The sequence below is a fragment of the Alosa alosa genome, chromosome 18, assembly GCF_017589495.1.
Source record: "Alosa alosa isolate M-15738 ecotype Scorff River chromosome 18, AALO_Geno_1.1, whole genome shotgun sequence".
Classification (NCBI taxonomy): domain Eukaryota; kingdom Metazoa; phylum Chordata; class Actinopteri; order Clupeiformes; family Clupeidae; genus Alosa; species Alosa alosa.
In genome coordinates, this window is record NC_063206.1 from 28335412 (window position 1) to 28353917 (window position 18506).

The following is an 18506-nucleotide window of genomic DNA, read 5'->3' on the forward strand; positions in this document are numbered from 1 at the left end:
AGACAGTGAAAGAAATGCTTTTGATGCCATCAAATTGAAAAGCTCTTTTTGCATTTTTAACTTCTTGTTAAATGTTTTTCTTGTTCTCTGGCAAAGGGCTATTTCTGTTCGTTCAAACAGGACAAGGAGATTCTAAGCAGATAAGTTTATTTTTCCGGTGTGCCAATTATTATTTATTTACTTATTCATTGTATTTGTTAGGGACCATGTACACTTTTTGACATACATGTTGCCATTTGATGCATTGTACCAGAGTTAGCTAATTTACATCTGCAGTCCCTAGACAGGGCACAGTTTAATATCCAACAGACAACATTTCACAAACAAGACAGAAGGGTTGTGTTCTGTTCTTGCTGTTCCCTTAAATAATCTAAAGTTGGAGCACTTAATGATCTGTTGAGAATGAGAGGGCGTGTTGGGCTGTGTGCTGTGGTGGCGGAGAGTGAGCGATGACACTGGTGACTGCTGGGGCTCAGGGAGGTCGGTTAGCGTTACTCACAATGTCCGCAGCTTGGGCATGTGGTTGAAACTGGAGACAGGAATACTGCTGATGTTGTTGTTGTTCAGAGTTCTGCAGAACACGCAGGGAAGAAGAGAACATAACAATTAAGACGGGTGAATCATCAATGCCCCCCCCTCCCTCTCCCACACGTGCTCCTACCAGCACGCGCTCCCCTCTCTCTTCTGTTTGCACCGGGGGAGAAAGAACTCACATCCTGCTGCTGTCTTCTTATCCTGCCACCCACCTCTATCCCTTTGCCTCACCTTTCCCTCTCTCTTTTCTTTCCCTCCTTTCTTCTTCTACCCTTCTCTCTTTCTGTCAGTGCCACCCCATAGGGATAGCTTTCCACCGCCCACATAGAGAACAGAGACTACACAACCCAACCCAACAGTCTGTCATGGCATTAATCATTCTTCCTCAGAAACTGCCTGCAGTACTGACGTGGCTCCCAATACTACCACTAGATCACGACTGTGCTTAACCAACCCATTTTCCTTACATATACCCAAATGTTGTGGCATGGCAAATGTTCTGATGGGTGATGTCTTTGTGTAAACAGTAGCTGGCAGTCAGTTAGATGCAGGTAATTGTCTCAGGTCTGGCCACAGTTGTGGCTCAGCCCCCTCCTGCTCCTGTTTGGGTCCCAGCTGTGCTCTGAGCCGTGCGGGTCATTTCAATCAGGCACCTCCATGCCCCACTTCCCAAAGGGCCCCCAACCACCCCTTCTCCGCCTTGCCTCCATCATAAACAAGCAGCCATCACAAAGCCATATGCATATTTCACCTCTCGGTTGCATTCCAATCTCCTCCTTAGGCCCCCGCTAAATTAATGGACCATGCTGATGATTAAAGCCCTTTGGGTGCACAGAGGCCCGACCTGAGATCTTTATTTCAGTGGCAGTTATTAGGGCAATGTCACTCTCTTCATTTCATAAAGTGCTTTCAGATAATGAGATGGGAGATGGGAGATGGGGGATGGGGGGGTGTGGACGTTCTTTTGTTGTTGTGGGAGAGGTGTTTATGTGGTGGAGCGGGCAGACAAGGCCGGATACTCACAAAACCTCCAGGCCTCGGAGAGCTCGGAAGGCGCCATCCTCGATGCAGGCGATATGATTCTTGTCCAGCTGCCTATGAAGGGAACACGAGGAAGAGTGATTGCGTTATTCACCCAGCGTGGAATCGATAAACATGATCTGTTCCAATATACTCGAGACGGGGCAATTACGGCAAACAGCTCCCGTTCGCTGCACACCGGGGCTGTGATTACTGCCATGGTGCATAACGGTAATCATTCCCATAAGCAAGCTGTAAGTATTGACTCAGAGGGTACAGTCATTGTGCCGTGCCCACTGAAGTCGATAGCAATATACGGCAGTCGGTGTTGATTGCATAAGTATGGGTGGGTGGGTGTACAATAATAAAAAAAACTTGAGGGGAGGCTGAAAGAGAGTGTGTACTGTATGTGTGTGTGTGTGTGTGTGTGTGTGTGTGTGTGTGTGTGTGTGTGTGCGTGTGCGTGTGCGTGTCTGTGCCTGTGCGTGTGTGTGTGTGTGTGCGTGTGTGTGTGTCGCGTCGCGTGCGTGCGTGCGTGTGTGTGTGTGTGTGTGTGTGTGTGTGTGGCGTGTGTGTGTGTGTGTGTGCGTGTGTGTGTGCGTGCGTGCGTGCGTGCGTGCGTGCGTGTGCGTGTGTGTGTGTGTGTGTGCGTGTGTGTGTGCGTGCGTGCGTGCGTGTGTGTGTGTGTGTGTGTGTGTGTGTGTGTGTGTGCGTGTGTGTGTGTGTGTGCGTGTGTGTGTGCGTGCGTGCGTGCGTGCGTGCGTCGTGTGTGTGTGTGTGTGTGTGTGTGTGTGTGTGTGTGTGTGTGTGTGTGTGTGTGTGTGTGTGGCGTGCGTGCGTGTGTGGCTGGGGGAGGGAGGTTTGGGGTGGGTATGTGAGACTAGGGGGGTGGTGCGTCTGCTCCAGTTATTCGACTCAGACAACATGAAAAAGAACGACTCCTGTGAGACAGGGGTGAAATCGGAGGCAGCTTCTCCGATGACGACTGTGCACTCATCCGTTAAGTCAGGGGAAATGGATGATGTATGCAGGACGAGATGCATTCCTGTGAATTGATCTTGGACGAGACCTCAACAGATAGAACAGGGTATTCGAGCCACAAAGAAGAATCAAAAGCATGCAGCTCAATGTCAATCAATGCTTCCCTGTCACATTGACACAAGATTGGACCCCCCTAAAGGGCTGCCGAGCCATTACTTACACAGGAGGACTGAATTGCCATCTCATAGGATCTTAAGGGAAACACTTACAGATTCTTAATGTCTGTGGCCCCACGGAAAGCCTTCCTCGGAATGGCCTGGATGAAGTTCTCACTCAGATCCCTGCAGAGAAATAAAGCATTGCGTAAGCTATTAGGCACGACACAATAAGAATGGGCTATGGCTTCAGACACACACAACAGAGAACTGTTTGAGGTCTCCCATCATCATTAGCAGTTTATATATAATATTGGGTGGTAGGATTGGAATTCTCTTATAGCCTAAAGCAATTTCCTTCAGGGATAATGATCTGACCGCCAAACAGAAAATGCCTGTGTTTGAAAGATCGTGTGAGACATGCGTGCGTTTTTTCCCCCAACTTGAACAAAGAGATTTAAATTTGTCAGCAACCCAAAAGAGGGATATTTCAAATAATTCAAGATCTTGGGGGTAGCACTGCCTGCATTCAAATCATATCTAAGTAGCAGGACGTGCCAGGATATTTTTTTTGGGCGCAGGAAATCTTTCAGTTGTCAGACAAACATGCAAAACACCAATTACAAGAGGCTCCAGTGTGGGGTCCCTTCAAGATTGATGGGATGGATTAAATTGGGAGAGCTAACAAAGGCCATTGGAAGTATTTGCGGAGAGCGAGAGGACAGAGAAAGTAGAGGGGAGGGATCGAGAGATTGAGGATGAGGGGGAAAGGAAGGCAAATGAGTTTAATTAGCATGTGCTTTTGTTTGGACACTAAATAGTGGGCTTCATTCTCTTAGGATGGAGAAAATCCTATCCTCCTCTTCAACCACATTTAACATAAGAAAGGTAAAAACGTTCAAAAGCATTGCAGCATACATATTTGTCTAGGTCAGCATAGAGCAATGCACATGCTGCAAGCAAATGCATTGGCAATGAATACGGCAATCTATGCCTTTACAAGGCACTCAATCATATGCTCCAGACTTTTACATCAATCTTATGGAGTCAGATGCGTAACGCACCCTTTGAACACTAGCGATCTCGCTGGCATTCCAAGCAGCCTCTGCCAATACAGGCACCACTTTTCACGTCAAAGCCAGACATCCACGGTGCGCTGCCACACTACACCGGCCCGACGCACGTCACACTCGCAAGCATATTTCCCCGGTGATTTATTCATCTTCAGACAGAGTTTAAAGAGATTAAAATGCCGGTGCCACAATGACTGTACTGTAGAATCCATCAAATGACTGGGTGGTTTGGTCTTCACGCTAGAGCAGCAATTAAAACAAGTGTGTCATGGAGTGCTGCAAGCATGTTGCAATTAACGGTGGAATTTGCACATTTGATTCTTTTGTTTGTTTGGATGTGCATTACAGTCACGTTCAACATCGACCACTGTTTCAGCAGAGAGAAAGAGCGAAAGAGCCACGTCTCTGAGACACTGTTTCAGCAGAGAGAAAGAGCGAAAGAGCCACGTCTCTGAGACACTGTTTCAGCAGAGAGAAAGAGAGAAAGAGCAACGTCTCTGAGACACTGTTTCAGCAGAGAGAAAGAGCGAAAGAGCCACGTCTCTGAGACACTGTTTCAGCAGAGAGAAAGAGAGAAAGAGCCACGTCTCTGAGACACTGTTTCGACATGTACAGTACTGTGCAAGAGACACCCACCAAAGACCCAACATCTTGTGAATGTTATTAGCAGAGGACACAACTTGTTGATTCTTGTTTCATTCTTTAGGCTGATCATGGTGAATTATGAATGTGTGTTTAACATGACTTGGCTTATGCAGAGGGTAAATGATACATTGAAAGCAGTCACCTTAAATAAACTACTGGAGGAGACATTCAATTATATTAACGACAGCACATTCCTCTCGCACAGACATCAGCTTAGCTGGCTTACATTCAGCAAAGAAAATAAATACACCCTCACAATGACGTATTAATGCACTCGTTCTATCTGCACGACTGTCCTTGGGCTGGTTTTCCACCACACACACAAAAAAAAGCTTGTGATGTTTTCTTTAACATAGGAAAAGCAGCTGGAGTAGAAGGACAAGTCAACAGTGCTATTTACAATAGGGCTGCCCTGATGAGGGGGCCAGACAAGGCATCCAGAAACTACAAGGGAGGATTTGAAAGCAGAGCCAGCACAGCAGACCAGCATCTGCTCGTGCATATATCAATTCAGCAAATGTTTTTTTTTTTTTGTTCGCCTTATTATAATCTGGTACACAAATGGGAAATGAATTACATTTGAAGGCATCTGTTATGTGTAGTGAAAACCTTGTGTTTCACCTCCTTTCATTTTCAAATCTTGATTGTAGGGTTGCTTTGTCCCGACAGATATGTTGGCGTGATTTGTCAATATTTTCTTGGAACGCAGTAAAAACTTCTTCCCTTCCATGCTGCAGACAGTGAGCCCTCATGAGTTAAGCTTTGCTTAGTTTTATGGCTACATCTTGCACTTATCACACAAACAGTAACAACTGGAGAGAAAAATAGTGACATGAGAGGGAGGAAGTTATTCACTGCTCTAGAAACTCTAGGCTAAGTGCAAGACATGCCTTTTTTGCTTGTGCTTATCTTTTAATTTTTGTGCCTGTGTACAAACTAGTACTATGTCTGCAGACAAACAAAAGTGTTAATCTTCCAAAAATCTGAATATGCAATCCGCGCTGAATATCCCAAATTAGCATCCTAAATCCTGTTAGCATGCTCTAAAGTGATTGGCTGGGGTTTACAATGGCTTAAGCGTGTTGATTTGAGTGGATTAAGCTTTGGAGTCGCGGGGGGCTAATTGTGCATCCTGGAAATGACTAATGAGAAGGCTGAGGTCCCAAAAGATGGGCCTGCTTCCGCCAGGTCCTCAGCTCTCCCTCCCTGCAAACACATATAATGGAATAATTGTCATGGTTTGGGGTTTTTTGCCGCTTTGCAACTGTGTGCTCTTTAAGGATTTACTGGACATGCCTTGCTATCAGCGTGCTAGTGCCAGAGGAATATTAAATTAAGCAGCTCCACATTTTTGAATTTACACGTATTTAAAAAGCAAAACAAGCCATTGCTGCGGGTGACCATGATGTGTTTTACATAGTTGGCGGTGCGGTGTTCTTCTAGAATGATCTCCACTCCAACTACCTTCAGACTACCAGTGTTGCAATACTTTGCAATCCCTGAGCCAGGAGAAACTGATTGTATTTGATGTACTGATAAGTGCGTATGAAGTCGACTGCAGAGAGTCCTGTTGGCTTTATCCCTGCTTCAGATATTAACCATGGTGCTTGAGGAATGTCCGCTGCAGGACGGCTCTGGAGCCTGGCCCAAAACTAGCAGCTATGCGCAGTGGCGACACAAGTTGTTACACTGACATAATGCCCCCACTCGGATATTTCATACATTCTTTTCTTTTCACAAAAGAGCTGCTCATTTCCCCTCTTTAGCCTTTCTCTGTTTATTTCTATTTCAGTGGGGACTGTGTGTGTGTGTGTGTGTGTGTGTGTGTGTGTGTGTGTGTGCGCATGTGTGTATGGGGGGATGAGGTATGGGAATAGACTGCTGCTGGTGCCTGTGCTTCTAAATGTATGTTCTAAAAGCGCATTCCTGTCAGCAGACCCTAAAGCACGCTCCTTGAAGAGGTGGTCCGCGGCAGCCTTTCCTCCAAATGAGAGGGCACAAAGGGAGCAGAACTAATTGGGGCTGGAAGGAGTTTTTTCGGAGTGGCGGGCCCCTGCGGGCCCCTGCGGGCTTTCACCAGACAAGGGGCCCAGAGGTTATCAGATCTCTGTTCTGGAAAACAACAGCAGACAGCGGTAAGTTACACCGCCAGCCGCCGCAATGTTGTCGTAGTTACCCCATCGCCACGGCCCCACAACCACCACCACCACCACTCTCACCATTCACTTTTCCCCCTCCTGCCCCCTAAACATCTCTTGTAAACGCTGGTGATTACCCTGTGGAATTTACCCAGGCCACTGTTTCGTTTGCATCAGCACTCGTGTCGCAGGGGTGGAACGGAGCCGTATTGATTTTTAACCTTCTGCAATTTTTTACCAAAGGTGCCTGTGCTGCCAAGACAAAGCCAGGGGATCTATGCATGTCTTTATGGCAGCGCTTCCACTGGCTGTAAGTCGGCCATTTAGGCCCTCACAGCTGAGGCACAGCCCCCCTCTCCCACACGACCCAACCTCTGCTCCACCTCCGCTCCTTAATGAGAGCAAAGTCAGTGACCCGCAACCCACACACCCACTCCAGTCCATTCCTAGGCTCGGCACTTGCTCCAGGTAAGCGTCATTCCAATCATTATCAAGAACGGGAAATAACGCAAGCCTCGTAAGGGCCGAAAACACTTTGCGGCCTTTGTTTTCCGAAGCCTGCAGCTGCCAGTCACCCACAGGTGTGTCAGGGAAATCTGGTCTGTATTTATTCCTCAAAGCCAGAGCAGTGCATCACACTCCATGATTTTCCAAAAAAGTCAAGCACACAAAGCCGTGTTTGCAAATTCACCCTCCCCCTGACTGTCTATCTTTCATGTCATTCACAGCTCATTCATTTTGGGGGGGCCACAACTATATGTCAGCACACGTGTTTTCAGTAGTTGTTCAGACGATGTGATCTTAACCAATTTCCACCAAGAGGACATTAGTCTGTGCTGAACCAAAAGCCAACTAATTCCACTTAATCTCGCGCAGGAAACACGCTCAATAGCAGTGGGAACGCCAAAGCCAGGGCCCTGGAAGGAATTAGTGTATTGAGACCGTCTGCAGAGCTCACTAACCTTTTTTAACAAACTCTCTCTGCCATAATTACAGCTCTGTTCATGTTGCAGGCATTGCTCAAGATCCCCATTAAGAGATTACAGGAGTGTTTATAATAAAGGTTGCTGTTTGATTCACACCATTAACCTCTGATTGTATCTTATCTCGAGGCCTTTTAAAATATCTTCACTTCTTCCTCCTTTTTACCAAACCAGACGCCAGAACTAGCCTGGGGCTTTACTGAGATCTGTCTGTTGGGATTGGTAAGCAGACTTAGGCTTTTCCTAAGGGGCTGCAACAGAGAATACAGCAACCACAGTGCTGGCCGAGAGTCACCGCAACACAATAGAGACCATTGATTTCCTCACCATTTCACAACACACATTCGCACATTTCTCATAAATTGTGGAGAATAGACTGAGCGCGCTGACATGTTGGCAAACTTGTAAGAACTGGATTGTGCACAGCAAAATTGTCTTTGGTTTAACACCATGCAGTGCTCTAGCACATAATCGAGACGAATCATGGTAATGACAGTCAAGCTTTCGACAGCAAAGTGAGAGCAAAACAATGTGCTGAGGAGAGGAATGCGTTCAGACTCTGACTCAACACCAGCAAATGGACTGCAAGGGCCGGAGATGTGGAGATATAATTGTTTCCTAACCGTTAGTTACAAAATAGACTAAAAGTAAGAACAGACACACTGTGCCTGTGAGGGAAATGCATAGAGATAGCAGGGATACATGTCCTATGTCTCCGAGACCACAACATGTAGTACATTTAGGCAGCGATCCTAGCCTCATGCGTTGGGCTCTGTGAGCAGAGTCCTTGAGAGAGCTCCTGAGAGTGGTCACATCTGCCCGCCTCGAGAAGCCGAGGGGTCAGCGACCCTTGGTGAGAAACAAGCTCTGGGTTTCCTGCCTCGGGCGTTTGGCTGTCAGGAGGGCGGCCAGAGTCTGTCGGGTCTGGCCATACTGCACTGGCAATCAGCCGTGCTGTTTAGGAGGGCACACTCCATTAGCTCTGTTAGGTCTAATCTATAGACCCACATCCCCACTCCACTCCATCCCCCTCTCTTTAATGCATAGGCGCACACACACACACACACACACACACACACACACACACACACACATACTTTCACTCACACACACACACACACACACAGACACACAGACACACTCACTCATGCACACACACAGACACAAACACTCTCACACAATTTCGTCTCTGTTGTACACCTGTTTTTTTCTGTCTGTAGTTATTCATCCAGAGACAAAATAACACCATTATGGCTGGGAAAGCACCAATTTAGCCCTGTTACCACTGACATTCCCTGGTGCCATTTGGAGTGCTCTAAATTAAATCACCTCAGAGGCTTTTAGAGGCTATGCTTTTCATGCGTGCTTGTTCACAAAGCCTGCTTCACTGCTTCATGAGGATTCACGAGAAAAAAAGCCTTCACCGCCTTAGACTCTAAAACTTATCTTCTTCACAATTTAATCCATTTAGCCAATTTCATGTTTTAACTCTTTTAGCTCTGAGCTCTAAAAATCCTTTTAGAAAATCTTGTTATCAAAATCACATGTATACCATGCAGGTATCTAGCCTAGAAGGGTTTTTACAGTTAAAATGTCTATCTTTATATGAATAGCTTTAAAAAACACAACCAAGTATCAGAAATAGCTAAAATTCTGGTGCACCTCTGATGATAACTGGTTATCTACAGGAGCTGGCTGGAGACTAACCCGAGTGAGAGACACTCTCCCCCTCAGTAGTAAATGGAGACTGTAGCAAGAACAAGTTCATCTCAAATAAAGAGACATTCATCTCCACTGCTACCATTGCCATCCTGTTTAAACAGTACCTTGTAATTAGGCTATTAGTTCTTCATTAAGGGTCTCAATGAGGTGTGGAAAGCAGTTAACAGGATTGTGCTCCACCAACGGCACTACAATCACTCTTTCTACCACCACCACCCCTTCCCCTCTCCCTCTGCACACCACAGAGGAACACATAGGACACAGAGGAGATCAGTTGCTTCTCCAGCACTCCACTAATGTTCATGACATCCCTGGCACAGGATGGGGAACGCACAAAAGCACTGCGACGCTTGCCTGGAGGGAAATGCGTTCAAGATCGAATGACAAACACATTTATGCTCCAAATGCAAGTGCCAAAGAAGATTTGAATTAATCATAAGATGGTGAGGAATGGTTGGGGGCATCGTGGGGCTAGGGTGAGAGTGTTGATTATAGGCAACAACAACACAGAGACAGAGAGACAGAGAGAGAGAGAGAGACAGACAGAGACAGAGAATGAGAGCAGGCTTGCAAGTAAAACGTAGAAGAAAAAGCGTCTGTGTTTAAGGAGAGAAAGTATGAGTATGAGTATGAGTATGAGGTGTGTGTGTGTGTGTGTGTGTGTGTGTGTGTGTATGTATATGTGTTCCAGGTTGAGAGGAATCGCAGATGAGTGTGCCGCAAGATCTTGCTGTCAGTGCTTTCAGCGGACACTTCTGTCATGCCCGCGGGTTTGCCAAAGCACTTGGCCACATGCTGGTTCAGCTGGAGCGAGGGGAGGAGCTGCAGACCCGTCTGTCTGTCTGCCCCCACCTCTGAACCAGGGTGCCCCCCCCTCTCACCCCCGACCTGCTAATCAAATGCCACTCCAATTAACGCCGGAGGGGGCACACGAGGTGAGAATGACAACCCCTCGTTCCGGATGTTTCCTTCCATCACCAACTGATGCCAGTGGAGGAGAGTAATAAAACACAGCCCTTGACTGCCTGACATGTCTGAGAGGTAGTCTTTCAACAAGCCGCGACTCAAGAACCACAGTGCCTAATATTCCAAACAAATGTCTGAAAGTAATAGAAACAGTTTGCCAAACACATGTACAGAAGATTACAGATTGAGATTGAGACAGTGACAGTAGGATGAAAGAGAAAAAAAGAGACGTGAAAGAGACAGAGAAATAAACAAACGGCAGGGAGAGGGAGAGACAGAGAGAGAGAGAGAGAGAGAGAGAGGGAGGGAGAAGGAGGGAGAGGTAGAGGTAGATTGTTGGCAGAGCCCAGCAGCAAAGCTGGCACAGACAATATATCTTCCCAGGATCAATAAATACCTCGGCGTTCTGACAGACCTCTTTGAAACGCTTTCTAATGGCCAGATAATAAGACAACACCAAAACATGGCGAACGTCTCACTCAATTCATCTTCCTGAGAGACTACACATACCCCATCCGCTTACTCAAACCAGCAAAAATCACAGCAAAAACGAACGACTAAGAAAAACAAATCACCATCCCCTCCGTGTAATGTGCAGGGGAGACGAAGCAGGAGCCAGATGACGGCATGTTGGGAGGCCACAGAGAGATGAAAAGAGCGGGAGGGTGCTAAAAGCGAGGGATTAAAGAGAAAGAGCCAAGCTGTTTGGGTGAAGACGACGATGAACGCCGAGCTCAATGCTGGGGCTTCCAGGCAATTGGGCGTCTGCCAAACACTTTTCTGGGTGTTTGTGGAAGCCCTGGGCTTGAAATAAGTATGTGTGTGTGCATGTTTGTGTCTGTGTGTGTGTGTGTGTGTGTGTTCTTATGTCTGTGAGTGTGTGTGTATGAGTATGTGTGGTCCATGCTCCATCCCAGTCTCTCCGTTTCCAACACACCCCGTCTGGTTGGTGTGTGTGTGGTGATGGGGGTGCTCCCTCCACCACTGTCTCTCTTTGCCTTAGGGCCCCCACACCCCCTGCAATGCCAGACTCTTCCATCAGAAGGTGGGGCACAGAGGCAGGCCTACCACCACAATGACAAGCCTCCCACCACAGTGCTTTCATTAGAGGCTCACTGCAAAGCAAACCAGATCTCTCTCTCTCACCCCCCCACCCACCTTGGCGTTACACAATAAATCAGTGGCATCCACGACCCCCCCTGACCACAGATGGTTCTAGTTAGGTCCTCACATGCGCGTCATCGTGATCCCCTTCGGCCCTCTGTGCCTCTGCTCCGCACACAGGAAGCCAGACGAAAGCTGACGAACGATGAGGGCCTTTTGATTAGCGACGGGGAAGAATGAAAGTCAAACGGGACATCAGCTCTTTGAGAGACACTTTCTGCGGCCCCCTGTTTTTCTCGTGGGGTGAACAGCTACCCTTTAAAAATAAAAAAAAAACGTCCGTTCACCACAGCTTAAGATTATTCCCTCACTCCAAGAAGCTTTTGATAACTGATGGAGCGCCGCTCTTTGAAATTTCTTCGGTTATGCCACAGCTGCCTTCCAGAAAGATCTACTCCCACTTAGGCAGTCGCAGCTACTTTGAGGGGCGAAGTTGGTTGTGATGGATATTCAAGTAACACTTGAGTTAATGGCTCTGTACTTCTGCAACTGCCGTATGAAACTCGCTCTCTGAATAGGTCACAAGATTAATGTCTGTCTGCTAACTAAACTAAATATTATAGCAATGCTTTCGTAAATAAATTATTAGTCTCTATGCTTCACCAAATGAAGTACTTTGTTGAGAAAGACTGCTAGACTGTTAGCGTTTGTCTCTCCACTCATGACTCTATTAAGTGAGAGTCTCACTACATCAAGATAGTCGGTAACTCTTGATTAAATTTAAAGCCCGGTCATGTATTGCCAGTAATATATCCACTGGCTGCTCATATCCCCCCAGACAAAATGGGTTCTCTTATTTATTTCTTTAAATATAAAAGCAGTCAGCAGGAAAGACCTCATTAAGATGAATTATCTCATTTTCAACCATGCCCTCAGGGATCGATCGCACAAGCAGCCTCCACACAAAGTGGCCCTGAAAAGTTAACTCTTGTTTCACTGACTCACCGACACACATACACACACACACACATACACACACACATACAGACACAGATGGCAAACATATACAGTCTTTACACTAAGGCCTGCAGTGACTGACTGTGAACATTTTCAAACATAAATTCAAAAAAATGCTGGTTAAAAATAGAACCATAAATATTAATTTTCGACATGCAAAGCTGAAATCTGTTCCCTCCGTACTTCCTTTGACTGTTCCTTTCATGTCTACATTTTTACATCCTCCACAAAGAACAAATTCAGTACAGTAACGTTTACAACCACGCTCCCTGATCCAGGGACCCCAAGAACCCCACTCCTCTATGCTTAGATCCATTTGGATGATTATGGAGGCGGCGCGGTGGGAGGTGCCTAAAATACCACTCATTTCTTCCAGACATAAAAATGGAACAGCCAGCCAGGCATGCATGTTGGATGTGGACTTGAAAGAGGAAACGAGAATGCCTGGGCTGCATTGGTGGTGTGACAAATGATTAGAGGTTCATTGATTTGCTTCAATGTGTGTGTGTGTGTGTGTGTGTGTGTGTGTGCTAATGTGTGTAGGCACAAAACGCCTCTCATCCATCCGTCATGTCGTTGTCTGTGTTGTTCACTACAAATAGGAACAAAACAAAAGGCACGGAGGAGACGGGAGGCGTAACTCAACAGCGACGGCAAATAATCCATGACTCCATTAGGACACTTTAGCAGCGAGTCCAGCTTCTATTTGTATCCTGCATTGTCAACCACAAGGGCGTTTCACTCGCTCAGGGTAAAAATAAATGCCCCTCCCCGAGCGGCTCCATTACCTGGATGACAAAGAACCTGTGATTGGCAGCGTGCTCCAACCTCTGTGTTAGTATCCACGCAAACACTGAGTGTCTCAAAATCAGCCACATAATAAAATACAACCACTGGAATGGTGAGAAATAAAACAACACAGAGCATTCTCTTACTCTCTGCCTCTCTCTCTTTCTGCCTCTCTCTATCTCTCTCTCACACACACACTCTCTTTCTTGCTCCTGCTGTTTAATGAGGCACTGAACCCTACCTGGAAGAGAGAAACTGATCCAGAGCATTTGACCCTGTCCTTGCCTGGAAGCTCTGGCCTGCCATCAGGCAAAGCCAGCAGCAGCAGGCAAACCCTCACTGACAGTGCCCGGTCACGAGACCACCGGGACCGACACACGATAGCTCTGAGGAAGTGAGGAAGACATCAGGAGGAGCTGTTTCCATCACGCTATAAACCCCCAAACGCACACACTACACCAGGGCCTAACCTGAGTGAACACAGTGCGTGCCTGTAGAGGGTTCCCTCTTCACATCTTCCCCTTGGCTCCACATTAAAATAATAATCTACCGTTCGATGCACAGCCGCTTGGCCTAAATCGAATGCCAGGGAATACGTGGTAATGCATGGACACTTTGCTTTCTAAAACTCCCGCTAGGGTGTTTGAACAGCCTCCCGGCCCTCTTAGCAACTCCTGTCATTGAGCACATGGAAGCCATTGGCCCACTTTTTGTTGGGAAGAGGGATGATCTGCCATCAGGTAGGAAAAGGGTTGTGATCCATTAAGCTAATGCCGAGGGAACACATGAGCAAGGAGAGACATCGGTAAAACACACACACACACACACACACACACACACACACACACACACACACACACACACACACACACACACACACACACACACACACACACACACACTCATGCACACATATGCACACATATATACACAGCTCGGCAGTGCCACAGGGAAGGTGACTACTTTCTCGAGTGAGGACACCCTTTAAATCATCTCCCCATCACAGACGCCCACCTACTCTAGGTGAAATGCACTCAAAAGGCAAAGTATAGGAGTATGTACCCATGCAGAGAGGTTATATATTTGAGGTTTTATATATATATATATATATATATATATATATATATATATATGTGTGTGCTTGTGTGTGTGTGTGTGTGTGGTGGGAAAGGTAATGATCATGATCACAAATGCCCACTTTCTCCAGGAGAAACACACTCGAAAGGCAAACTACATGGAGTATATAGAGGTTACTAGTTGTGTGTGTGTGTGTATGTGTGTTTGTGTGTGTTTGTGTGTGTGTGTATGTATGTATGTATGTGTGTATGTGGAGGAGGTGGCAAAGCTCATGAATACACACTTTAATAGGTTGAGGATGAGGTTGTGCGGGTCGACCGTGAGATTGGGATGGCCAATCAATATGAGGCGCCCTACGCGAGACCTCCAGAGGAACGCGGAGCGGGGGCCAGGACTGGGAGTCGGCCCACTCTCATTATTTCGGCATTTGAGCCCCTCATCCCGGGCTAATCTCCCCTGCCTCATGATGAGCACTGATCAATGCCCGCAGCACTAAACCCCTGCTCTGGCAGAACAACAAAGAAAGGAGGAGATGGCAATATCATCCACCACTTCTCCTGTCCAGACTCCTACGACTTTGCTTTCTTTTCTCACTCTCTCCCTCCCCCTCTCTCTCTCTCTTCCCTCCCAAACATATTGAGAGTCGGACAGACTCCTGGAGGAGAGGCGAGGCAGATAGTTATCACGCGGGTAATGGGATTCCCATCACTCAGGCGACGGACATATGGCAGCGCTTAGAGTGAGCTCGTTCTCATAATCGCGCACGGCAAATGATCCAGTTTTAATTATTCTGCTGCCTGCTCCGCGGGCTATGGGCCTTAATTAATTCACGCTGCGAGGTCGCCGACCCGGTGTCACTTTAAAGGATGAGATCTCTTTTAGTCAAATTGACTTGAAGCACAAACAGCCAATTTCTGAAATGAGATAAAAACACATTTAGCAACATCACCGAATGCTTCGAGCCAGAGGCGAACTTTACCACCAGTCTGTCCTTCCCCTCTGTCATTCCTCCTCTCTCTCTCTCTCTCTCTCTCACACACACACACACACACACACTCTGTCTCCCCTGTATCTCACCCTCTTAGCCAGTCTGTCTCCATCGTTTTCTATTTACCTTTCCCTCTCTGTATCTGTCCCTTTGTCTTTCTCTCTTCCTGTATCTCTCTCTCTCTCTCTCTCTCTCTCTCTCTCTCTTTCTCTCTCCCTCTCCGTCCCAGCAGGTATAAATAACTGGCGTGTCACTGGGCCGGGGTGGAGGTGGGCTGAATGGCCGTGAGTGGGAGGCTTTGTCATCCCTCTGGCCTCCATTGGGGAGCATAAAGACAGAGCCAGGGGGACATAAATAAAAGCTTAAAACAATAAAGATATCAGGCCCCAGGCCCTCCTCACGCTGTGCTTGGCCATTGCTCCTGTTTCTCCCCCAAATACCCCCCCACTCCCCAAGCCACCCCACCTCTCTCTAAGGGCAGAGGGCTGCCATCCTCTTCATTAATCACACACCACCTCCCCCTCCAGCCCCCACTGTTCCGTATACATACATTCCGTATCCCAGAGTTCCACACCCTTCTAGCCCTCCTGTGCCTGTGGGCCTCTACTATCTCCCCAGAACACACGCGCGCGTACGACATCGGAGACTGTGACACGCCTACTGTCCCCACATCGTTGCCTCCGGTGAGGAGACAGGTGCATTGTGGTCCGTTGAAACGTCCATCGATCTCCGCCGCCACCACTCATCCATCACGCCTTATTGCTCTGGCCGTTGTTTTTTTAGGAGGGGAGGGGGGTAGGGGTGTCTGTCGCCTCAACACCGGAGGGCTAGGTCAACAAGCGCACGTCTACAAAACAATGCCACTGATCAATCTGGGCTTTTGTGGGACAAATAAACTCCATCAGTATGTGCAAGGCAGGAGGATGATGAATGAACACCACACACACACACAGACACATACACACACATCTGTGTTTGAAGAGAGTGAGGAAGCATACATGAGAGGATCACTGAGGGACACTGATAAGACACACACACACACACACAAGCACACATACACACACACACACACACACATGTAACCTGGCCCAGTAGCCTGGTTGGTTTGGGGAAAGCTATCAGCTAACACACTATAAAGGTGCTGGCATCAGGAAGCTGAACACAGAACACACACACACACACACACACCCACACACACACACGCACAATACTCTGCTTCCTCTGAGATCCCATAGCCATGCAGTGAAGGAGCATCTGCATGGGTGTGATGTGACAGTGGTGATTATGTAAAGCCCCTACCTGAGCAGCCCCGGACACCTGTGGGGGAGGCCGACGAGCACAGGAGATGCACGGGAGGTGCTTACGTAAGCACACAAGGCTGGAACACGCTCACAAACATGTCAAGAGACCAAGGGACGCCATACACTCGCTTCCGAACATCAACATCTTCCTGTGTGTGCACATGTGTGCGGGGGCGCACGCACGTGTGTACAGTATATACAGGATGTGTGTGTGTGTGTGTGTTTGTGTGTGTGTGTGTGTGTGTGTGTGTGTGTGTGTGTGTGTGTGTGTGTGTGTGTGTGTGTGTGGCATGCATGATAATAAAAGTGAGAACAATGCAATAAATCTGAGTTGTGCAAAATTCCGTCCAGTGAGTGTATGTTTGTGCATGAGGATGTTCTCACAGTGCACATAAAACATAAAACAGGAGTTGAGCGATCAGCACCTTGCGTGCCAGGCCACTGCTCGAGCGGCACTGACGTTAACGGCGACACGCGGCGGAGCTCACGGACGCTACTCGGCGCTCTCCCCTCGTTCCACACGTCCGCCGGAGGTCGACCGCGCCGTGTCTCTCTCCGCCTGAATAATTGAGGCGGTCTCTCAGTGAGAATGTAAATCGGCCATGAATGTTGCATGAGGTGTCTAACGGACGCCCATAGGAGAAGCAGCCTCGGCTCTCTCCCGCTCGGCTGACCCCACACTGTCTTGCGCTCTACGCACTATTTTCCAGTTTTCGCTTTGGGATGTTTCATTTTTTTTGGAGGAGGGGGGTCAAAAATGTGCAGAGTTTGAAATTTCGGTCCAAGTTTGTTCTGTGAGGGAGACCGTTCTGTGACTGTCTTTCCCCCCATGTTTGATTTAAATCCTAGATGAGAGGGGGCTTAGATAGTTACATGTGTATTTCGGCTTCTATTTCTGATGGATATCGCTGAATTCATTTCCCTCGCGTGAGTCTGCACTGATTTTAATCTGGTACAGCAGAACAGCCAGGCCTGCAATAAAAGGGAAAAAAAGACTGGCATATTTTATCCTGAACTTTGCAAGAAATCAGATAATGATAAGTAACAGTAAGTCACCGCATATAAAGCAAAACAGTAGGAGGCTTCACGCGGAGGCATGATGGAGGTGCAGGCAGCTTTTTTTAATCTTAGTCTTTTGAAAACATCTCTCACTGCACATCACTCAAAATGGGGGGAAGGGGGTGGGGGTGTGTGAAAAAGAAAATGTTCTTGTGCTGTGCGACATTAAACAGCCTGAAGTTGTGTCTGAAACGCTAATAACCCTCCCAAGGAAAAATAAGCACTTTGTCTCTTCAGGGAAGAAAAAAAAAAGAGGAGGACCGCGTCCCAATATTGCAGTCTCCGTCCATCACTGTGGACATAATACAAATGTCTGGAGGCGCTTTTGAGTCAATAAAGATTCAACACCAGAAGTGCTCGGCAGAAATTGCTGAGGTGGTGGTTGCTAGGAGACAAAAGGTACCCAGCTGGAACTGTGACTAAGGCGTGAGGGAGGGACGAACAACAATAGGCCTGGCCCCAGCTGTGCCGTAGGGGTGTGGGTGGGTTGGTGGTTTTTTTTTTTTTGGGGGCTGGGGTTGCCGGGGTGGTGGGTAAGTCAATGTCCATGGACACGGGTAACAATGGAGCGGCTTCTCATATTTACTTTATCTTCCCGACCTCATAAAGTCTCTCTTTCCACTGACTGATTTCAAGGCTTCAGTGCCTCTCCATCTCTTTCTCTCTCCATCTCTCTCTCTCTGGAGGCCCCCAGAGCATGAGAGTCAGGGGCGAGAAAGGCAAACTTCCCCTCCAGACAAACACATCCTATTCCTCCATTTTTTTCTTTTTCTCTCCCCCTCCTCCCCTTCACCATCCTCTCTCCGCTGAGTTAATAGCAGCCCAGCACGACTTATTGTGCAGTGTTTTTTTTTTGTCAAAAGAGAAGAGAGGGAAAGAAAGCCATAAGGTCATCCTCCACTGTTTCTCTCACACAAAACCACAGAGTACTCATGCAACACACACACACACACA

At 47.5% G+C, this 18506-nt stretch overlaps 1 protein-coding gene across 5 annotated transcripts in view; it reads right to left on the minus strand.

Annotated features, from left to right (window-relative positions):
• The window catches only part of slit1a (slit homolog 1a (Drosophila)), a 108555-nt gene that overhangs the window by 46947 nt on the left and 43102 nt on the right, over positions 1 to 18506 (minus strand). For all 5 annotated transcript variants that reach the window (XM_048269510.1, XM_048269513.1, XM_048269511.1 and 2 more), the window contains 3 exons: positions 2805 to 2876; positions 1558 to 1629; positions 500 to 571 (listed from right to left, as the gene is read on the minus strand). In XM_048269510.1, the coding sequence (XP_048125467.1) occupies positions 500 to 571; positions 1558 to 1629; positions 2805 to 2876 (216 nt within the window). The remainder of the gene's footprint in view (positions 1 to 499; positions 572 to 1557; positions 1630 to 2804; positions 2877 to 18506) is intronic.